A 21,393-nucleotide genomic window follows, 5' to 3' on the forward strand; every position below is an offset into this window, starting at 1 on the left:
AGTTATACTGACGTCATGATAAATTACATAAAATCTGAAAATCCACAAGCTAGAAATAGCAAATTCATGGTTTGACTGTTCTGCAAAGGGAAATAGATGAAAGTAACATACATGGTAACATGGTGTTTCAGGTTGTTTCAGGTTGCACTGTAACTAAAAATACAGCTTTTGGGAGATGCTGACGACAGAGACACTCAGGTCAGGTAAGGAAAAGATGTAAATGTGTTGCACAAGATTGAAATTAATACATTCTCCTTAGTGCTAAAAGCAATACATTTGACCAATTCCCCAAGATGTACACTTCTATTTAAATATACTGAAGAGAATAACATGTAATAGTATTACTTACTTAGTAGTACTAGCAGTAGCCCTGTACAGATACTTGTGTTCCCCGCAGCGATTTCTGCAGTAGAATTCTATAGGTCACCAATCACTGTGTGTGTAAGTGTAACCTCAGAGGAATACAAGAACGCTCGCCCCAAAACACGCTCACCCCGGGTCAAATCCGGCGACGGTCGTTCGCCACCAGGTAGCTAAACGTAACCTCAGTAAACTATGCCTAAACCTAGCCCTGGTCCAGAGCGTTAGTGAGTTCTCTCTAACACCATCCGCACTGCGAACGACGCTGTACAGGATCAATGCACACGTGCATTTCTAACGCCCTTCCAGGTGTTCTACTCTGCTCATAGACCGAAAAGTCCACTGCCGTGCGAGATCTCCGTCTTTAGTAAAAAATAAACAAAACCATTTCGCTACTCATCGAAACAACGGCAGTTTTGAGTTGTTGAAAGTCTATTCTCCAGGGTGGGAAGCCTCTCAGCACCCCACCTTCTTTGTAGAATACACTTTTTGGGCAGAAAATAAAATATGTCCACCAGACAGAAATCATTTTATTTACTCCACTGCGCCCTCTACAGATCTGGTCGGTGGTAATGTATATAGACCAGATCTGCAGAGGGCGCAGTGGAGTAAATCAAATAATTTCCATCTGTGTGTAATTGATAGAAAATAAGTCATTTTTTTGGTGAACTACTCCTTTAACCTCTGTAAAACTATGGCTAACCGAACCCTAAACGTCTTTCTAACCCTATAATACAATAATACAAGAATCACTGGGGTTCTTGAGCGGTCCGCGGAAAAAATGGGGGCGAGCGTGTTTTGGGGCGAGCGTTCCGGCTATCACCTCAGATTATTTTCTCAAAATGGATCGCAACCAGCTGGTGTGTCCTTGGAAACCACGCTGACTGCCGCTGGTGTCTCTACAATGAACACAAGCGGGGAAATGGAGCCGACCAAGTAGTGACCACTGAAGGCGTGGTGTCGGCCGTCGGGGGAGTTTCAAAGTTGGGTAACAACACGTTCTGAGCAGCGAGGAGAAAGAGAGAGACTGTGTGACCACACACACACACACACACACACACACACACACACACACACAGCTCTGGTGACAGTTGAGTTGAAGCAAACTTCTGGAGACGCGTTGTACACAGGCAGCACATTGACGACTGGGAACTAGCAGCTACGGGTAAGAAGTTAGAACCGATACGAACACTAGCCAACTTGAACTTGTCACTGTGCAGCATGCTGTGTGGCTTTTGGCGAGAGGGATATGCCAGACTTTTTTTGGTCATTTTTATTTTTGTAAAAAAGAAATGTAATTATTTGTTTTCACAGAAACGTATGACATAAATGTATTAAAATAAAGTTATCTTTATATTAATAATGTCTCAAATCTTTCAGATATTACAGTGTGTATATATCGTGGAGCGGCTGCAGAAAGCGGCCACGTCTTGAAACGAACTGAAGCATGTCTTCCTCCGGGGTGAATGGAGTCCCGCACCGTGGGGGTAGGGTTCTGACCGTTGACAACATGAACCCCAACGTCCTGCGGGTGGAGTATGCTGTCCGCGGTCCCATCGTGCAGCGGGCTGTGCAGCTGGAGAAGGAACTGAAAGAGGTACAAAAAACAGTCTAGGCTGTGAATGCAACCTGCTCTTCCAGTTACATTGTCACCAATAATTGCAGGTGCTACATTGTTCAGGGTCATTTACTATAATTACTAGTCACTACTTAGTATTAAACTGCCTTTAATTTGCCATCCTTCAATCTGTGCGTGTGAGATGGACAATGCCAATTGGCTGAGCAAAAAAGTAGCCTACCTGCTGAGTTGTTTTTAATATTCAGCTGTTGACAGTAGGCATAAGGCTGGTCTGCTATCTTGCATGCCACATGCTGGACGAGTAATGCATGACATGACACAAAATGATGGGGATGCACATGGGTTGCTACTTTGCTCCCATGAAATAAACAACCCCACTTGCCTTGACAATTGTCCTAATAAAGAGTTAATAAGTGAGCTTGTAGATTGGCAATTAGAAAATAAATAATTATGTATATTTTTGTGGTTAATTTGCCATCATCCATCTGTGCATGGCTGACAAAAAAGTACCTGCTGATTTTATTTTAGTCAGCTGTTATTTACTCGGGTTGGTTCGCTATCTTTTCATGCCACATGTATATCTTGCATGTCACATGGTACATGGGTGATGCATGATGTAACACAAATAAATGGGCGTGCACTTGGTGGCTCCCTTGAAGGTAAAAACAGACAGAACTTGTCTTAAATTAAAAAGTGATTGATGGTGAGGAGGCGCAGACAATATATCATTTATGTTGAGTGAGGGAACGCACAAACACTCCCTGGGTGACAGCGATAGCTCAGCTGCCTCCACAGTGCTGCAAAGTCAGCTCCACACTGATCGATTATATCCACCATGTTTTCCCCTAGAGAAGCCAAGCATGAGATGCACATGCTGTCTCATTGAAGAGCTGTGACGCAACCTTTGGATAACCCCTTTTTCAGTGGCAAAGTGTCCTGAAAGACAAATTAGATCAAGTAAGGGGACAAACAGTCATGTACCTTATACGATTGTAGCTATACATGCAGGGTAATCAACTGGCAAGAATCTACAGTGCATAGCTGGTGTGCATGTCACTCACACTGCTGTAGCCTGAGGTCTCTGTAGAGACTGTGACTTCAAATAATGCGACCTCGCTCAACTCAAGTCTCAACAATTAGTCTCTTTTACTGGCTGCATGGCTCAAGTTCACATAGGCAGGAAGATCACCAGCGCTTACGGAAATGTCCTATATAGGTCAGTGGTTCTGGTTAATTTCAAGGACCCCAAGTTTGGTGTGAATTTGGCCACGTACCCCCATAACATTTGTTGGTTCCATTTGTGCAGTCAGAGTTACAATCCTGAGTGTCCATTTCGTTCATTTAGCTGGGCACCCCCTGAAACCCCCTCAAGGACCCCTGGGGGGCCCCATGACCCCTCTTTGAGAACCAGTGCTTTATGTAACGTTTTATTATTTTGATGCTGCCCGTGTCTGTCAAAATAAAAAGTACCTAAAGGACATTTCCGTGAGTGCTGGTGAATTTTCTGCTCTGTAGAAACAGTGTAGAGTGGATAGGCCTACAGATTTTGTGCCCTGAGAAACCAGTCTACAGTAGATAGGCCTACATTGTTGAGAGGTTATTATGTAAGAGATGAAGCTCTCCCCCGTGCATGTCTTCTTTTGTGTGCTCTCTCCTCTCTCCCTCCCTCCGGCCCTCTGTAGAGAAGAGTCCATTGAAGTGAGCCAGAGTCCAGGCTCTTTCTTTTTGTAGGAGGGGATCATTACAAGCAGCTCCTGTTCTGTAGAAAGATCATGAAATTCTTGGTAGTCGCACCTGTTTTTCACTCCCTCCTCTAGCAATAAATGGAGGACAAACTGCCTCTCTCATTCAACGTTAAAATTTAATGAGCTGCTGCCGTAAGCGTGAATTTACTTTATGGGGGCATTGTGATAAAAGTTTCATGAGGAGATGTTATACAGAATTATGCCAAAAAGACAGCCACCGTTATAAAAAAAAAAATCTGTATGTCCAGGTTGGAACCATGTACTTTCATGTTAATTTCCAATAGTACGGTACAGTGTGTCAGTACGTCTTACTTAAAAAAAAATATATATTTCATCAACGCCTATACCCTAGGTGGGGTTGGGGAAAGGGCCTACTCTGTGCGGAGTTTGCATGTTCTCCCCGTGTCTCCTAGGGTAGTTAATACCCTATCAAAAACATGTAGTAATCCTGGTCCCTATACCGCCTCCCCCCATGACAGCCGGGGCGCCTGATGGAGGGGAAGGGAACTGGTTGGAATAATGTGTTCCTTCCACGTGCTACGTCCTACCGGGGAAACTTCCCCCTGTCAAAAAATCGTGGGATAAAAAAAAAAATATATATATTTAGCCTAATGTGTGTACTCCAAGAAGAGACATATGCGTTCAATGTCACAGGTCTTATCTGCAGGCAATTTGCAGTGCCTCCTGTCTTTTGGCATCACACAGAGGTCAAAATGTTGCCAGTGAAAACAACCCAAGCAAGCAAAAATCATGAGTGTTAATTTATACTGTGAAAGTGGGAAAATTGATCTCTAGGGGTGACAATGTTGCTGTGCAGAACGTGACGTGGATCCCTTAGTTCTCTTAATAGGGCTGGAGGTGCTCCAGTTGCCTTGTCAGCTGAGAGGCTGCTTGCCTGCTTCCTGTCAGGTCTGTGTCTGCAACACGTTTACTGAGGGATCAGCACATTGTGTGTGTGTGTAATCTGTGTATGTGTGTACATTGTGAGGACCATTTTCCTGTTCCTCACAAGAAAGTATAGCAATACAAACGTGTGTGTGTGACTGCATGTGCGTGCGTGTGTGTGTTTGGCTCTCTGAACATGACCTTATCTCAGTCATCAGGAATGACAGGGACTGCACTGCAGCTACCAGATAAATCAGCCTTGGACAGACCTGGACGGACCTGTGGCAACCTGATATAGTGGTGATTGTTAGAAATAGACCATGACAGACATAGCGGACATTATAACAAAGACTTATTGTGTGAAGTTTTTACGTGTGTGTCTCTGTTTTATCAGATGATGGCGCCACGTGTTGTTAGTCTAGAGAAGTCCCAATAAAGGCAATCTCTTCTGCAAGAGTTAAGTGTGTGCTGTGTGTACATAGCTTCAGTTTAGGTGCATACATACAGTAACAAACCAATCATGATTATAGTAGGGTAGGTCCTATGTGGACTGGTGAACAGGATGTCCTGGGCAGGTTGGTTGGCGTCATGTAATCGGTGCTTGCCGCTGACTGAGCAGGACAACACAGGGCTAAGCAGGGCAGGGGACAGGGCTGGCTGCTCTTGTCACCCAGAAAACAGCCACCTCTTTGTTGGATCAGAACAAGGATGTGAATGAGGGGAGGGGAAATGTGGTTGCATCGGTGACTTAGACCTTTTGTACAAACAAATACAACTAACGCTAATGCAAAACAACAACAACCCTGCGGTTCTTGTTCCGGGGTTGATGTAACGACATGCATATATGCACAGAAATGCAAATATTGACTCGGCCTGAACTCTAAAATGGTGTGTGCACACATTTAGAGTTGGCTGGCTTGACGTGTGGGCCTGCAAAAACCTGCTGACTCCACATGTAAACAAGATACAGGTACAGTAAACTGACTCTGCAGGACTGTTTGCATGTTGGAGCATACTGTATACATACGTACATTACATAAATACTCTAGGGACTAGGGAGCTCCTATAGTTCAGTGGTCATCATACATCATCATATGCATGTAGCCACAGGTGCCTGCCAGTGCCCTTGAGCCTGGCACTGGCCTTAGACCTTGAGCTGGCCCCCGGGCACTGCTCATTGCCTGCCTGCTGCTCCTGATAGTTAGGATGGGTCAAATGCAGACTGCAAATTACCCAACGTGGATCGCATGGATCATTAAAGTATAAGTAACTCATTGGAGGTGAGCAGATGAATATGGGACCACTTTAAGAGATTACAGAACTTGATACAGTAACCAGTTTTAGTCGGCACCTTTTTATTGTTTTTTTTTGTTTCCTATTCAACCAGGTTTAGACTTTACCTTAAAGACCCTAAATACTCATACAGGTATTTTCAGTTACTTTGGCTATTTACACCTCTCCTCAGGGCTGTTTGCACCTCTAAGGACGGGTCTATTTACCTTGTTATCATTCTGTTTGTCTCATAGGGTTTTGTGACACAGAAGGATCAGCATAGCTCCACCTAGCTTGAACCTGTAACATGTAATCAGCAAGAGTAACTGAAAACACCTTTATGAATGTTCTGGTCCTTTAATTACATATTTTTTATAATGTTATACTTTTTGTATAGACAAGGAAGAGCAACAGTAAAGCAAGATCCCAGAGGCGATCCCAGGATGCTGTGACCTTGCGGTCGATGCACTTAGGTTCAGCCACCAGCACACCCCAATTACCTTTATACCTGATTGGCTATCGTCTGTCCCCCGGCTTGACATTAGTTAATAGCTACCCAATAGTAAATGCTAGGCATGCAATTCGGTTGTATCAATACAAAATAATCCAATCAAGGATATAATAGAATTAAAGTCAACGATTTCACGTAACTCCGCTGGTCAGGCCCTATCTCTAAAAATCATCTTGTTTTTCTTTGCACAGATCAGGATAGGAAAGTTAAAAGGGGTTAAACAATAATAGAAGTCAAGCTTGTAATGAATGATATACTAATCATTTTACAGTATCTCTCTCAGACAGCTGTAGAACAAACATAACAAATGACCTTTCAGAGGAACACAGGCTCCAAGTCTAAACATTGTCCGATAAGGCTCATATAAAAGTCACATTCTCAGGTGTCCCCACCTGACCTGAAAATAAAACACAGATTTGATCATGAGTCAGGCACTCTGCAATGTGTAACTCCTGCCGCCTGAAGGCAAATTCATACATTGTATGCAAATGTATACTTTTTCACGTCGTTGCTCGACAAAAATAACCCCCCCCCCAAAAAAACAACGATTTTACAGTGGCGTGGCCCATAGGAGGCAAGCTGTATAGAAAAGGGTCTCGCAGACCACTTGATCGCAGACCAAATTTCTTGCGCATGCTGCCAGTAGGCCAAGGAAGTACATTTTCACAAAATAATTCACATAATTGTGATTGTTTTTGTGTGTGAATACTGTGCCCATTTTGTGAATTCCGCAAGACGGATGTCATCAACATGACGGCTCCACAGATCCACAGGGAAGCCATGCCGTTATTATAACCCGTCTTGTTTTTCAGTTGAGCGACACAGTTATGTGTGGTGAAGTATAACTTAGCCACATGATGACAGTCGATGAAGCCACTGGATGGAAGCTATGCGAGCCACAAAATGTCACATTTGCATTTTTAATCCAATATAAGGAATAAGGGGAATGGTCTATCAGCCAGCAGACCCAGAGACTCCAAACCAAACCTTGTAGGAGCCAGTGAGATGAATCAGACCATGATTCAATGAAGATAAATAGCTGGATAAATACCGGTGTATATAATGAAACGTGTCTGAAAAGAAGAGGGTTGAGAGTTGGGGGTAGAGGAAAAGCATCTATTTGCTTACTGTGGAGTACAATTTATTGGTAATGGGGAGTACTCAGCATATCGTCGGTGTCCAGCCGGGACCAGCTAACTCCATTTTCAGTTTTTTTTTTTTTTTTCATGAATTAATGCTATTGAACCCCCTTTACATCTGTGTAAATTTGTTTTTTATAATAACCTATGAAAAGTATTAAAAAGCGCTTCTGACGAAAACTCCCAACTCCATTGGATCCTCAAACTGTCCGTCAAAAACAAACAACTCCCCCCTCCTCTCATGCTCTCCACTGCTGCATACTATATATACAGGGTTTTTGCCAATTGTCAAATATAAATACTACAGATTTAAAAAAACGTAATTCAGACTTTTTTTTTGACCAATTGTCAGATATAAATTTGGACAGTTTTCACTGTGTAATTTCAGCGTTAAACCAATATGCAGGATGTGACTGAATATCACTCATGTCAGACTGCATTCATGCTTTGCCCTCCACCTTTAGTGAACAGTCATTTGCCCACCTTTAGTGAACAGTCATTTGCTCTCGGCTCTGGTCACCGTTTTGCGGGGTGTTTTCACCAACCCAGTGACTGGAAGGTTTAGGCAACACACAACACACAACAGTGTAATAATAAAATGTTGATGGATAGGTAAATGCAACTGTGGATGTTATTGTTAGTGCAGTAGGCTACAGATTTGATAGGCTACAGATTCTATTATTCATGATTTTTATTTATTTATTGATATGCCATTTATTTATTGTTGGTGTGCCATGATTGCTTTTGTTAAATACATTTACTATTGAGTATTGAGGCAGAATTGTTTGTTGTACTCAACTGTAGAAGAACAACAGTGGTAACAGTTAGATCCATGGATGTTTCCAATGCATGTTAAAATAAAAGTTGTTTAAGTACAGTATTCAGCTTGATCTATACTTAGTATATGAGGATGGCGCACACCATAAATAGCTGATCTCCAAGCTCACAATGCGTTGTGATGTGTTGTGAGCTTTGAGATTCATTGTCAGCTGTTCTTATCAATGATGGACAAAACCTCCTAACTCCACTCAATGATGGACAAAACCTCCTAACTCCACTTGAGCTGGATTTGGGTAAAGTGGTGATAATATAATGACACATGCAAGTATCTGATAATATATAAAGTCACAATACCAAGTTTGATGAGGCAGTATTGCTTTGTTTTAAAAATATAAGGTTTTCTTCATTTTCTGAAAAAAATATATTTTGTTTTTCATTTCCTGAACAATTACCATTTTGGAGTTAGCTGTTTCCGGCCGGACAGCAGAGATATGAGTCTTTTGCTTTGATAAAAACAGAAGATTCTGTGTCCCTCGCTGTGGTACGTTAAAACCAACCCAAGCCCCTTCGCGTGTGGTCACTGCCCGTTCCATTGCTGTGCCAAGCTCTCTCTGTGCTCGTCTGTCTAAAACACAAGACTACTAATGAGATCGGAGGGGTGTGTGTACATGTGTGCACGCGTAACCATGGGCAGCATCTGTGTGTGAGATGAATGCGTACAAGTCTCCCCAGTTTGAATGCGAAGGCAGGGGATCTCAGACGTTTTAATTTCAAGGACCCCCAGTTTGGTATGCATTTAGGCTATGGACTGAGAGGTCTGTAACTCTCAGAGAGTTACAGACCTGTAAAGGTCCATTTGGTTCCTAACTATAGTGTCAGTCATTTAGCTGGGAACCCCTGGAACCCACTCAAGGACCCCTGAAGGACCCCAGACCCTAGTTTAAGAACAACTGTTGTCAGATTGCGTGATAACAGACACAGGGAAGAGGTTGTTTTGGTCCTTTCTCTCCAAACGGTTTACATTGCAATGTTTAAAGAGCCTCCTTATGTACTGTATGTGGCATATGGTAATGGCTTGCCTTTGTCCTACAGCAAGACATTCAGACATAGTTTCATTGAATCTTTTCAAACATTGTATTTGTTCGCCAGTGCTGCAGATTCCTGGACAGTGGTTGCATTTCCACTGATGTGAAAACAATGTTTGATTGGCAAGCGTGGCCCAGTTTCCCCCATGAAACTCCTAAAGTAAGAACACTTGAGAGTTAGAGGAATTTCTGTGGTCTTCGCTACTCTTCAGCCATTATCGGTATAAGGGTTTTGGAACCTGGCTCACAGATTAGCTGAAGTGAAGTTTGTCCTGTGTTTGTACTGCTTGCTTAGTACATATACTGTAAGTTCAGTGTTAACTTTAAAGAAGTACTCTGGTAAGTTTAGGTTTCAAACTGGGCAGCTTGCATGTCCAGTTGTGGATGACCAAGTCAATCAGTTTTGGACATGCATATCATTGGTATTTTTACTTTTCAGGATGCCGTGTTACAATGGATCCAATGTAGTTATTTAGTCACAAGCTCTTGTTAATTCTTTTCGTTGGTTAAATGTTTATAAACCCCACAGACACACTTAACCACTTTCATGGAGATACAGGGTTTCTGCCCGACAGCGATGATTCTGTATGTTACTTCACTTCTATGCCACTTCTCAGATGAGGACTATGCAACGTTCGGCCCTGACAATGCAGGCCTACACTAACCCCAATTATGAAATAAGACGTACTGTAAAAGAAACCATAACCACATCACAGTTGGCCAAGACGTGCTTGCTTAGTGACTCACAGTTTAACCATGGACAAACACCAGTGGTGTAAGGTAACTAAGTACATTTACTCAACTACTGTACTTAAGTACAATTTTGAGGTATTTTTTACTTCAAATTTTCAGTACTCTCAAAGGCAAATATTGTACTTTTACTCCACTACAAATATTTTAAAACTTAAGTTACTAGAGTTACTTTGTAGATTTTGATTATTATTACAAAACACAAAGTAAGTAAGTAACCACTTCAGCCCTATATACATTTTGGCTATTTTCAAAAGATTTGTATAATTCTTATACATTTGAAAACTTGTGAAACAGGACATTCTGCATAATGAGTACTTTCTACTTTTGGTACTTAAAGTACATTTTGATACCAAGACCTTTGTACTTTTACTCAAGTACATTTTGAATTCCGGACTTCTGCTTGTATTTCTACATTGCAGTATTAAGACTTTTATTTAAGTACAAAATGTGAGTACTTCTCCCACCACTGACACACACTGTAAGGCCAGAGTGCACACCGATGGAAGTAGTATAACAGCTGTTATGAAACTATGCGCTTTTCTTTTTTCTTTTTTATATCAGTGACATTTTACAGAAGGCAAGACAAAATATGCATAACAATAAAATATATCAGTAATCAATCAGTAGACAAAATAATACAAATAGAATCAAATCTTATTGATTAAATTATTTGTTTGTTTATTTCTTTCTATGAGTATGGCAGAGATGAAAGCAGGGAAGAAACTGAAAGTGAGATAAGACGTGGTGTGTGTGTGTGTGTGTGTGTGTGTGTGTGTGTGTGTGTGTGTGTGTGTGTGTGTGTGTGTGTGTGTGTGTGTGTGTGTGTGTGTGTGTGTGTGTGTGTGTGTGTGTGTGTGTGTGTGTGTGTGTGTGTGTGTGTGTGTGTGTGTGTGCGTGCCTCAAGTCTGACGGTTATCAATCTGGGAACCCATCGTCAAAAAAAGGAAAAACAGACCGTTTTAAGCCATTTCAGAGTGAAGCAGCTGTGTCCTGACTTGCCCATCTGTCTCTCCTTTCTTGTACTGGCACGATTTCAATCCTTGCACACATGCTTTTTTTCTGCAATGAACACCCTCACTGAGCAGTTTAATAAGTAGATAACAGAAACTTACTCTTTCTCTCCTTATTTTCTCTGTCTCTCTCATTTTCACTATATCCCTGCCTCCTTTCCCAGGGAGTCAAGAAGCCTTTCACAGAAGTCATCAAGGCAAACATCGGTGACGCCCACGCCATGGGCCAGAAGCCTATCACATTTCTCAGACAGGTTGGAACACGGCTTCCTTTCAAGTCACACAATAGAATCCATATTAGAGTCATGCTTAATAAACCTGCAATGTGGCATGTTATTATTACTTGCATGAGCATTGTGTGTGTGTGTGTGTGTCATATTCTTGTTCTGGCTCTCAGGTCTTAGCTCTGTGCTCCTACCCTGATCTTCTCGAAGACAACAGGTTTCCAGAGGACGCTAAGCAAAGGGCACAGCGAATCCTTCAGGCATGTGGCGGAAACAGCTTAGGTCAGAGCATTCTCCGTCTGCACTTCCATTCCCCCCGCCTCCCCCCCTTGATTTTCCTATCTTCCTATCACAGCATCATTCACTCTATCATTCACCACATCAGTGATTCCTAACTATGGTGCAGTACTGGTGGTTGTCTATGCTACCGCGGTTCATGTGGTGTCCTTGTCAATCTGGTGCTCTTTAATTAGGGACTAGAATGCCATCTGAGTGGAAGGATAAACAATCAGCCGCACTGTCTCCAACAAATAGGGATTGGCGCCACTGTACTACATAACTAAACCTAGTACCCTAGTAACTCTTTCTGTTTAGTATCTGTATTATCTACTAGGCTGATCAGCGTCATATTTCTTGTGTACACTCACACTGACAGGAGGCCATGGACTTTCTGTCATATTAGTTAACAACTGTAATTTCATTTATTTATTTTTTAATCTTTGAGTAATCATCCCTCCAGGCTATGGGCAATCACAACTCTCCTGTCCCTCTGACTTATGGGACGTACCGGACATGCTAGGTCGCTGACACAAGCCAACATTACATTAACACAAAGATATATTTTTTTTTACGTGAAAACATGCCCAAAACGAAATCTTAATGTTTGCACACATTCAACTCAGTCCGATCTGTCATAAGTCAGCCCCAATTTTAGTGTGGCGTGCCGATGCTCTGCAAAGCATGCATGAGAAACTAATAGCCTAATATAGTGTCCTCCTGAAACTTCACAGACATATACAGTTGGCAAACGAGCATGCTGGAGTTGAAAATATTTTGGGTGCTTTGATCGGGACACCCTTACTGAATTCAATGTTAAATCCATATTTTAACATTGAATTCGGCTTGACATCATCATGCATGTGTATGGATTGAGAGACCAATTTCTCTCACTGTATCTCTCTCTCTTACCGTCTTATGCGGAATGTCACACACGCGCACTCATTCCTGAGACTCTGCTGGCAGGTCTGTCACCTTTCAGATACAGCTGTGTACATCTCAATCTAAATGGCATTACTGTTCCATTTCATATACAATTGACTGTCAACTTGTGTGCAAGTGTGGGGCAGCGGACACCCGATATTAAATTAAAAATCAACGTTTGATTGAGTGGTGACACAAACATTATTGATACAAGGCATTAACAATCAGGCTTTGGGTGGGCGGGGTAGCTTTCGGAGATAATTTATTTTTCCTGTAATTTGTGATCGACACCAGTCCATCCTCTGGCCTAAACTTTTATATTGTTTTACTGATGATGAGTATGAATCCCATACTTCCAAGTGAGGAGAAGGATGGGCGGAGACTGATCTCGGGCCTAGCGCAATTAAAAGGAGGGGTATTTGATTTTCATGAGGGGGCACTCAAAATCACCATGGAAAGTGCACCACGCCACACCACGGACGCACAAATAAACGCAGGGAGCAGAGCACTCTCGAGGGGCCTTAGTGATATCATATTAATTGTTACTTAGAAGCCAAGTCCAGCTTGTTCTGAAGAACACAAAAAAAGAAAACGGGATGCCAGTCACTCTACAGTACATGCCTTGATTGGTGAATGGTTCAGCACCACCACCAATGGACAGCGCCTAAGCAGCATACAGAGCAGCCACTGTCTCAGTCTCCACAGATGGCAATAGGCTACAGTATATTTATAGTTAAGCCAGCAATACTATGTCAGAATTAGAAAGCACCTTGTGTTCTGGAAAGTCCATACTGCTGCTAGTGACAACATCACCTCTGTAACTGCTAGGTCCTCTGCTGCTAGCTGCTTGTTCTGCTGTACTTTTTGCGTAAACTTTCTTCAGTTCACTGGCGGAAATTTATCAGGTGGTGGTGGTGGTGGTTTAAAAAATATCTCTGTCATTTCTATTGTCGTTGTCTGTGTTTTGTTCCAAGTATGAATTTTGAACTATCTGACGTCTCTCTGGTTTGCATAGAGTTTTGCATATCAACAGTCCAGTCAGTGCTGTGTGAGTCAGCATCTGAGCGTGTGTTGTCATGTGCTTTTCAGGAGCTTATAGTGCTAGCCAGGGAATAGAGTGCATCCGCCAGGACGTTGCTCGTTACATCCAGAAGAGGGATGGTGGAATTCCCTCCAACCCAGACAACATCTACCTCGCCACAGGTGCCAGCGATGCTATAGTGGTATGACTGTACACCTCCTTCTGACCATGTTTGAACTGAAATCATTCACTAATTAGGCCAGCTTTCTTTTTTCACGGTTATTTATTTACACCAGTGGTTCTCAAACCAGTGGTTCTTTTGATTTCAAGTCAACTCCATTTACAGACCTGTCAGGGTCCATTTTGACCCCACTTTAAGAACCATCGATTTATACATTTTCATGTTTATTTGCACAAATTAGGGTGACAGTGGCTCAGGAGGTAGAGCGGCTGCTTGGGAATCGGGAAGGTTCACGGTTCCATCCCCGGCTCCCCCTGGGTTAATGTCGAAGTGTCCTTGAGCAAGACGCAACTTTTCTATTTGTCTCGTTCAAGATTTGCTCAAGTTAATCATTGTCTTAACTTCACTGTAGGCCAGATTTCTTAAAGAACTTATGCACTTTTTTCCCATTGTACACACAATGTTCACTCTGCCTGTAGTTCTTTGGCCGCCCAGTGATTTGTCCCCTTCCATTGTTGATTATGATTAATAATTATCTATCTATGAATTCCACAAATATCTGTATGCATAAATGTATGCCTGTAAGTCTGTTAATCCAATCGGGGGCGGGGGTATTGCTGAGGACCCAAGGAAAAGTCAGCTCAGTCGATCAGATGAGCAGTTCTCCAGAACCAACACGCTCTGAACGGGAATCTTGTGTTATGCTTTTGTGTAACTGGTCCCATGAAATAAAATATTGATACACAATGTACACACGTTCTCTTCTCTTTCTCCCAGACCATGCTGAAGTTGTTGGTGGCTGGTGAGGGCCACGGGCGTACAGGGGTGATGATCTCCATCCCACAGTACCCGCTGTACTCCGCCGCCCTGGCTGACCTGGGCGCCGTGCAGGTCAACTACTACCTGGATGAGGACAAGTGCTGGGGCCTGGATGTCACTGAACTCAGGAGATCCCTCGCTGCCGCAAGGCAACACTGCAATCCCCGTGCCCTCTGCATCATCAACCCTGGAAACCCGACTGGTATGTGTGGTGTTTTGATTGTCACACATACATGCAATACAGCAGGTAGCAACATTGCAGGCAGTGGGAATCTTGTACAGAGCGCTTCTTCAACAGTGTGGATGCAAAATAAAATAAGTTAAAAAATACATAACAAAAAAATAGGAATAGATTTGCGACAAGACTTACTCTAAATTAGTGGTAAAGTGAACAATGCAGTGTGACAGTATGTGGGTGTAAGTGTGTGTGTGCAACTACTGTATTTGTAATTATAAGTGCACCAAGCTACAAAATGTCAGTCCTAGCTAGTATGGATGTACAGTATGTTTTTTAAAAGATTGTGAAAACTACTCCTTAGTTTACACTTCAAGTAAGATTTATTTTTCTTGTTTTATTTATTTATTTTCAGTAAATAGATATCCATTATTCTAATCTTCAACCTGTGGTTGTCCTGTGTGATAGGTCAGGTCCAGAGCAGACAGTGCATTGAAGATGTGATCCGATTTGCTAAAGAAGAGCATCTTTTCCTCATGGCTGATGAAGTAACTTCATTCATTTCTTCACTTATTATATTAGAGGTTTTATATGTCACTGAAATGTAGAACATATGCTTCATTGAAATAGGCATATTAGACAATCAGCTGTCACTACTTGAGTCGTGGGAAAGTGAATGATGTATAATTTATCTTGATAATGTAAAACATATCCCACATACCCCACATAGTAATAATAATAATAATAATACGGAATGCATTCAAATTATTTATTTGGTACATATGGCTTCCCTTCCCTTTTTTTTGTTTTTACAATTAAAACATCTTTTGCCGTGTCTATTTCGCATCGCCATAATATGTCTGCTGCAATGTTTAACACATTCCAGTAAATCCTAATAACAGAAACAAAATTACATCCACAGATATTTGAAAACGGTGCAGAATACAAAACAATTATTATTGTGAAATAATCATTTTAATACTTTTGTCAGGTTCAAAGTTATTGCTTTGTTTGGTCAGTTCATGGCAGCCATTATTCATGCAGTCTCTGTTTTCGTTGGGAAAGGTGTAGTTTTCCCATAACAGATACTTGGAGTAAGGCGCCACATTACAATGGTGAAAACTGCGTGAGCGCTGCCTTATAGACATAATGCAGGGAAATAAGGAACCTTATAGTTGTTGTGATGACGTGCAGTGTAGTGTGACATCTAGTGGCTGACTGTTGTCTTTAGCAGCGGTTCTCAAACATTTTCATGTCAAGGAACACCAAATTGACAGTGTACAGTATTTGGCCGCAGACTCTCATCTAAAAAACGTTTGTGCCAGGGACTCCCATAAGAGAAGATTTGTCAAATATTTTTGCATATTCTTCTAAAATAGCAAATCTGTGTGAAGAACCACTGTTCCATATAGCACCTTAACCCATTAAGACCGGGGACACATCTGCGTCGCATTTTAAGATTTCTTTGGGCTATTCAAAAATAGCAGATCTACAAGCTCATAGCGCGGCACTCGGTGCCGCGCTACGAGCTTGTAGATCTGCTATTTTTGAAAAATATTGAAAAAATATTTTCCAGATTTTTTTCAAAAAACTGTTGAGATTTAGACATTTTTTAAGAATCGCCTCAGGTCTTAATGGGTTAAATGTAGTGAATCCTCATGACTGTATGTTATTACCTCTCCACGTCAGGTGTACCAGGATAACATCTACGCAGAGGGCTGTGCCTTCCACTCCTTCAAGAAGGTGCTCTTTGAGATGGGACCAGAGTATTCGGACACCGTGGAAATGGCCTCCTTCCACTCCACCTCCAAATGCTACATGGGAGAGTGAGTCTCTGCGGCTGAACTTGCACATGAAAATGTGAGAGTACACAGTTAAATCTTCAGTGTTTATTTAACACGGAAGACTAACTAACTCCATTTGCACGCTCTTTGGAGACAAATTAACGCTGAAGATTTTCTGCACACAGCAAAAATGGCATAATATAACCATGCTTTTACAGAAACTAGTCAAGTCACCTTTATTTGTATAGCACGTTTAAGAACAACAGGAGTTAATCCAAAGTGCTTTCCAGTGAGGAGAAGACAATATCAATGACACATTACAGAGTTCAGAGATAGCTCAAAACATAATAAGACACAAATAGCCAAAAATACTAAAATCAGAGAACACTGTAGGAGCCAAAATGTATATTTTGTTGTTGTTTGGTTTTCCCACGCTTTGTTTTGATGTCCCACTTCCTATAGCAATTGAGTGATTAGCTCCTGCTGTGTGTCTCAGGCAGAGAGCGAGAGAATGGGGGTGAACTAGGCTCAATATTTTCGGTTGACCGTTTTATACGTTTAGGGCATTTAGCCTACATTTGGAGTCTTCAGTTTCATTCACCTAATCTTCAGTACAACATTTTTGGACATTATTATTTTGTGTTAATAAATCACCTTAACAGCAAGAAGTTTTATGGTTTTGTTTGGAAACGTGTCAGTTCCTGCCGAAGCTCAGCCTCATAGCACTTACTTCTAAATGGTATTGAATATTGGAAAGAAGTAGTCGCTACAATAAACACTTTAATGGAAACGCATTAACAGAAACAAAGACTGGCATATATTTAAAAACTCCCTTCTGTGTTCTACATTGAACAATAAACTAAAACTATTTATAAAAAGTAACCCCATACCAAGTATTTGCCTAAAAGTAAAGTTTATTTATATAGTGTAAGCTTAGTTCATTTGTTATTATATACTGTGTATCATTAAATCAGGATAAATGAAGTAAAATAAAAATAAAATAAAATCAAGCTATATAAATACACAATCTAGCCTAGCGCATGGACCGTCCGCTCAGGTTTTTAGCTGCGGTGGACTCGGGATGGAGTTACTGTACCACTCGTCCTAGGACATAGTAGCATCATATAATGGTAAGGAAAAGGCTAGTCTTTTCCTTACCATTTCCTTAGGAAAAGGCTTCTCTTTTTAAATACTGCTATTACTACTTATCGAGCTGCTTGGCCACCCTGTCTGTCTGATTGTAAAAACACGCAAGATTTGAAATGATGTGATGCCATGCACGAGATGGGACGCTATTCAGTTTTTCCTCTTTGTCTCCTTCACCGTGACAGTCCTATCTCAGAGCTAAATGATCACGCAGGATTTGAATGTGTGCACATACAGTACAATAGCAGTCTGACTCTTTTGTGGGTGTGTTAGGTGTGGTTTCCGTGGGGGCTACATGGAGGTGATCAACCTGGATCCTGAGGTGAAGTTGCAGCTCACCAAGTTGGTTTCGGTGCGTCTGTGTCCCCCTGTCCCGGGACAAGCTCTGCTGGACCTGGTGGTGAACCCGCCCCAGCCTGGAGAACCCTCCTATGAAACATTTATGAAGGTCCGAATATGCACAGTTGCACACTACTCTGTGTGTGTGTGTGTGTGTGTGTGTGTGTGTGTGTGTGTGTGTGTGTGTGTGTGTGTGTGTGTGTGTGTGTGTGTGTGTGTGTGTGTGTGTGTGTGTGTGTGTGTGTGTGTAATTCATGGAATTTATTTGATTTATGAAATTCTTTGATTTTGTTTTGACTATTAAACACTTTGACGTTGTCACTCCACCAGGAACGGAATGCTGTGTTGGCCAACTTGAAAGCAAAGGCCCAGCTGACTGAGCAGACCTTCAACCTGGTGCCTGGCATCACCTGTAACCCTGTCCAGGGTGCAATGTACACCTTCCCCCGCCTCACTCTACCCCAGAAGGCCATTGAGCAGGCCAAGGTCTGTACTATGTGCACCCTGTTTCTTTTGGCTTTGTTTATTAGCTCTGGGTGTTTTTTATTGTTTGTTTTTTACTTGGTCTTTAAACCCAAGCACTGACTCACTGGCCTGCTTACCTACACAAATCCACATCTGTGTTTACGATGAATCTTTATTTTTGTCATAGATGTCATAGCAGCAACAGCAGAAACATAGGAAAGGTACAGAGTCGAGAACCAAACCATAATACATAAGAATAAATGTAAAATACAAATGCAACATATATACTTAGATTCTGACAATGGACATCTGCACTGGTCTCAAGGAGTTAACCTGTACATCATCAACCTGTCAATAAGTGTAAATGTACAGTCTATCACCAGTGATTATATGCATAAATACATCTATCAATGAAATATGAATGTATATATATATATGTATGTATGTATGTACGGTGTGTATAAACTGACACAAGTAAAGTACAGTGTCAAATAAATGTTTATTATAGTGCCAGATAATTTTATTATGGTGCCAAATCACCAGATACTTTACATACTAGAGCAGAGAGCCAAGGTATGTCAACTGGTCTTCCAACTGGTCGTGAGTTTGTGTTTTATAAATCCATGCTGTGTTTGGGTGTGTGTGTGTGTGTGTGGGTGTGTGTGTGTGTGTGTGTGTGTGTGTGTGTGTGTGTCTACAGAAGGAAGGCCAGGCTCCAGATATGTTATACTGCATGAAGCTGTTGGAAGAGACTGGTATCTGCCTTGTTCCAGGGAGTGGCTTTGGACAGAGAGAGGGAACTTATCACTTCAGGTAAGCCCACCGCCATTAGAAGCTTTAAATTAGCCTCCACTAAAGTACCATTTAAACAGCTTGGTGCAATCACGCTCTCATTTCCTAAGAGCCAATGAAAGTAATATATACTGGTAGTGACTTAGGGTGGGGGCGAGGGCAGATTATGGAATTTTCACAAACACCCAGAGTTTATAAATTATTTGGCAAGTTTTTGTTATGTAACCAACGTCTGTTACAATAAAAAAGTGATTAGTTAAGTTACTGAGTTATCATTAGCAATTTCACACTTTTCTCTTACCTGTACTTCTCTCCTTTTTGTCTAGAATGACCATCTTACCTCCAGCCGAGAAACTGAAAGTTGTATTGGAGAAAATCGGGAAGTTCCACCAGCAGTTCACACAGGAGTTTTCATAACAACTTTTCTCCGTTTTTCATCAGCCTCAGAATATCTATGGTAGAGACTGAAATGTCCACCCTCCCTACCTCCCTACAGTATTTCAGGTGCCTTTCTTTCCGTGACTGAAGCAGGCCAGTGCAACACTACCATCTTCAGTATGAGCGTTCTCTCTCCAGTGCCCTTGCAAGTTTGTACCGACAAACTATTTAGTGCAAGTCTTATATATTTGTGTAGACCTAGTGATTTGTATGTGAAATCTAAATAAAAGGAAAACAATATAATTTTTAAGCCTTCTGTACTTGATCTTGTGTGGATGTATAATACTTAATGATGTGGATATCAGGATCCACATGGGAACAGTGTGGCTCCAGTGTGGGTCTCAGACTTCATGTGGACAGATCTACACCCTCACAACGTGTCGCAACCCAATGTGTTGTGAGCTTGTAGATCGGCTAAAAAATATACATTTTGTAGTAATGTTGGTCCAAAGATTTTAAAGATAAATACCACAATGAAATAAATAAAAAACTACAATTAAATAAATAAATGGATTTATTTATTGCATTACTTTTTTTTAATTTCATTTATTTCTGTGTTTTTAATTTATTTAATTGTGACTTCATTTCAACGTTTATGTATTTTATGATGCCACTTTTAGCTTTCGTCAAGTCCAGGTCAAAAAAGGTAACATAAATATTGCAATGAAATAAAATAAAAAAAAAATATATATATATATAAATAAAAATGTAATTAAATGAATTAAAAATGCAATTAAATAAATAAATGTATTTATTTATTGCATTGTTTTCATTTTATTGTGTTTTTGATTTATTTCATTGTGACTTCTCTTTTTTTTCATGATGAATTTTCATGGTCTTTTTGATCTATTTCATAAGGTACATTGGTCAATTTCTTTTATAATAAATACCACAATGAAATGTATAAAAAATGCAATGAAATAAATCAAAAACACATTGACATAAATAAAAAATGCAATGAATTAAATACATGTATGTACTTCATTATCTTTTTTATTTCATTGTGTCTTTTATTCTTTTCATTTTTGTATTTATTTCATGCTGTCTTTTCATAATAATACATATATTATGTGTGCAGTGTGCTTTTTGCAAACTGAAAAATGAAATTATGAGAAATGTGCATCAACAGAAGCAGCTATTGCATGCAAGCAATCAAACTCATGTGTCACATACTCCCCCTTCTTAGAAACGCTAGTTTTAACATTTCAGTGCTTTTTGAAAATATTCGGATACATAATTGCTTGCAGCAGGATTCTACATGAAGCAGAGGAGCAGTTGAGAGACACACTGCCGTAGTCGGGTCTTGAACCTGTGACCTTCTGCTCACCAGACAGTCACTGTGCCCATTCACCTATGGCTGCCTCTTTGATCACAGTGGTTCTCATTCTCAAACATTTTCATGTGAAGGACCCCCAAATATTTGGCCGTGGACCCCCATATGAAAAGATGTAGTGCCAGACAGATTTATATTTAAAACTTTTTAGAAAAAATGTCAAGGAACCTTCTTTTTTGTTGTTAATCAAAGCACACATGCTTGAACGTTTTACTTTGAAATGTTTTGTAGTTTTTGAGATATTTAACTTTTAAAACGTACATCTGAAAACTTTGGCACCTCACTGTTCCTTCTTACTCTCAGCTGAAGTTTTACAGAAAGACATTTTAAGTGATCATTGTTGCCTTCTATGGCAGT

The 21,393-nt window shown here is 41.0% G+C and overlaps 1 protein-coding gene across 1 annotated transcript; it reads left to right on the forward strand.

The window, feature by feature from the left end:
- Window positions 1-1,131: 1,131 nt before the first annotated feature.
- Window positions 1,132-20,564, forward strand: LOC311038714 (alanine aminotransferase 2-like). The gene is made up of 12 exons (XM_084048295.1): window positions 1,132-1,525; window positions 1,741-1,957; window positions 11,284-11,373; window positions 11,517-11,625; window positions 13,633-13,766; window positions 14,523-14,766; window positions 15,208-15,287; window positions 16,429-16,565; window positions 17,943-18,117; window positions 18,339-18,494; window positions 19,174-19,286; window positions 19,592-20,564. Exons 2-12 carry the CDS (start codon window positions 1,808-1,810, stop codon window positions 19,680-19,682), a joined length of 1,479 nt encoding a protein of 492 aa, XP_083904421.1. The 5' UTR covers window positions 1,132-1,525; window positions 1,741-1,807; the 3' UTR covers window positions 19,683-20,564.
- Window positions 20,565-21,393: the final 829 nt, after the last annotated feature.

This window comes from Gymnoscopelus microlampas (assembly GCF_963454915.1).
Source record: "Gymnoscopelus microlampas genome assembly, chromosome: 22".
In the NCBI taxonomy this organism is placed as follows: domain Eukaryota; kingdom Metazoa; phylum Chordata; class Actinopteri; order Myctophiformes; family Myctophidae; genus Gymnoscopelus; species Gymnoscopelus microlampas.

What these genes read in the sequence shown, in the direction of transcription:
- LOC311038714 (XM_084048295.1), top strand. Translation starts at nt 1,808, where the DNA reads ATGTCTTCCTCCGGGGTGAATGGAGTCCCGCACCGTGGGGGTAGGGTT. An exon ending in TTTTCCTCATGGCTGATGAA is followed by an intron (nt 15,288 to 16,428) that starts GTAACTTCATTC and finishes TCTCCACGTCAG; the next exon opens with GTGTACCAGGATAACATCTA. An exon ending in TCCAAATGCTACATGGGAGA is followed by an intron (nt 16,566 to 17,942) that starts GTGAGTCTCTGC and finishes TGGGTGTGTTAG; the next exon opens with GTGTGGTTTCCGTGGGGGCT.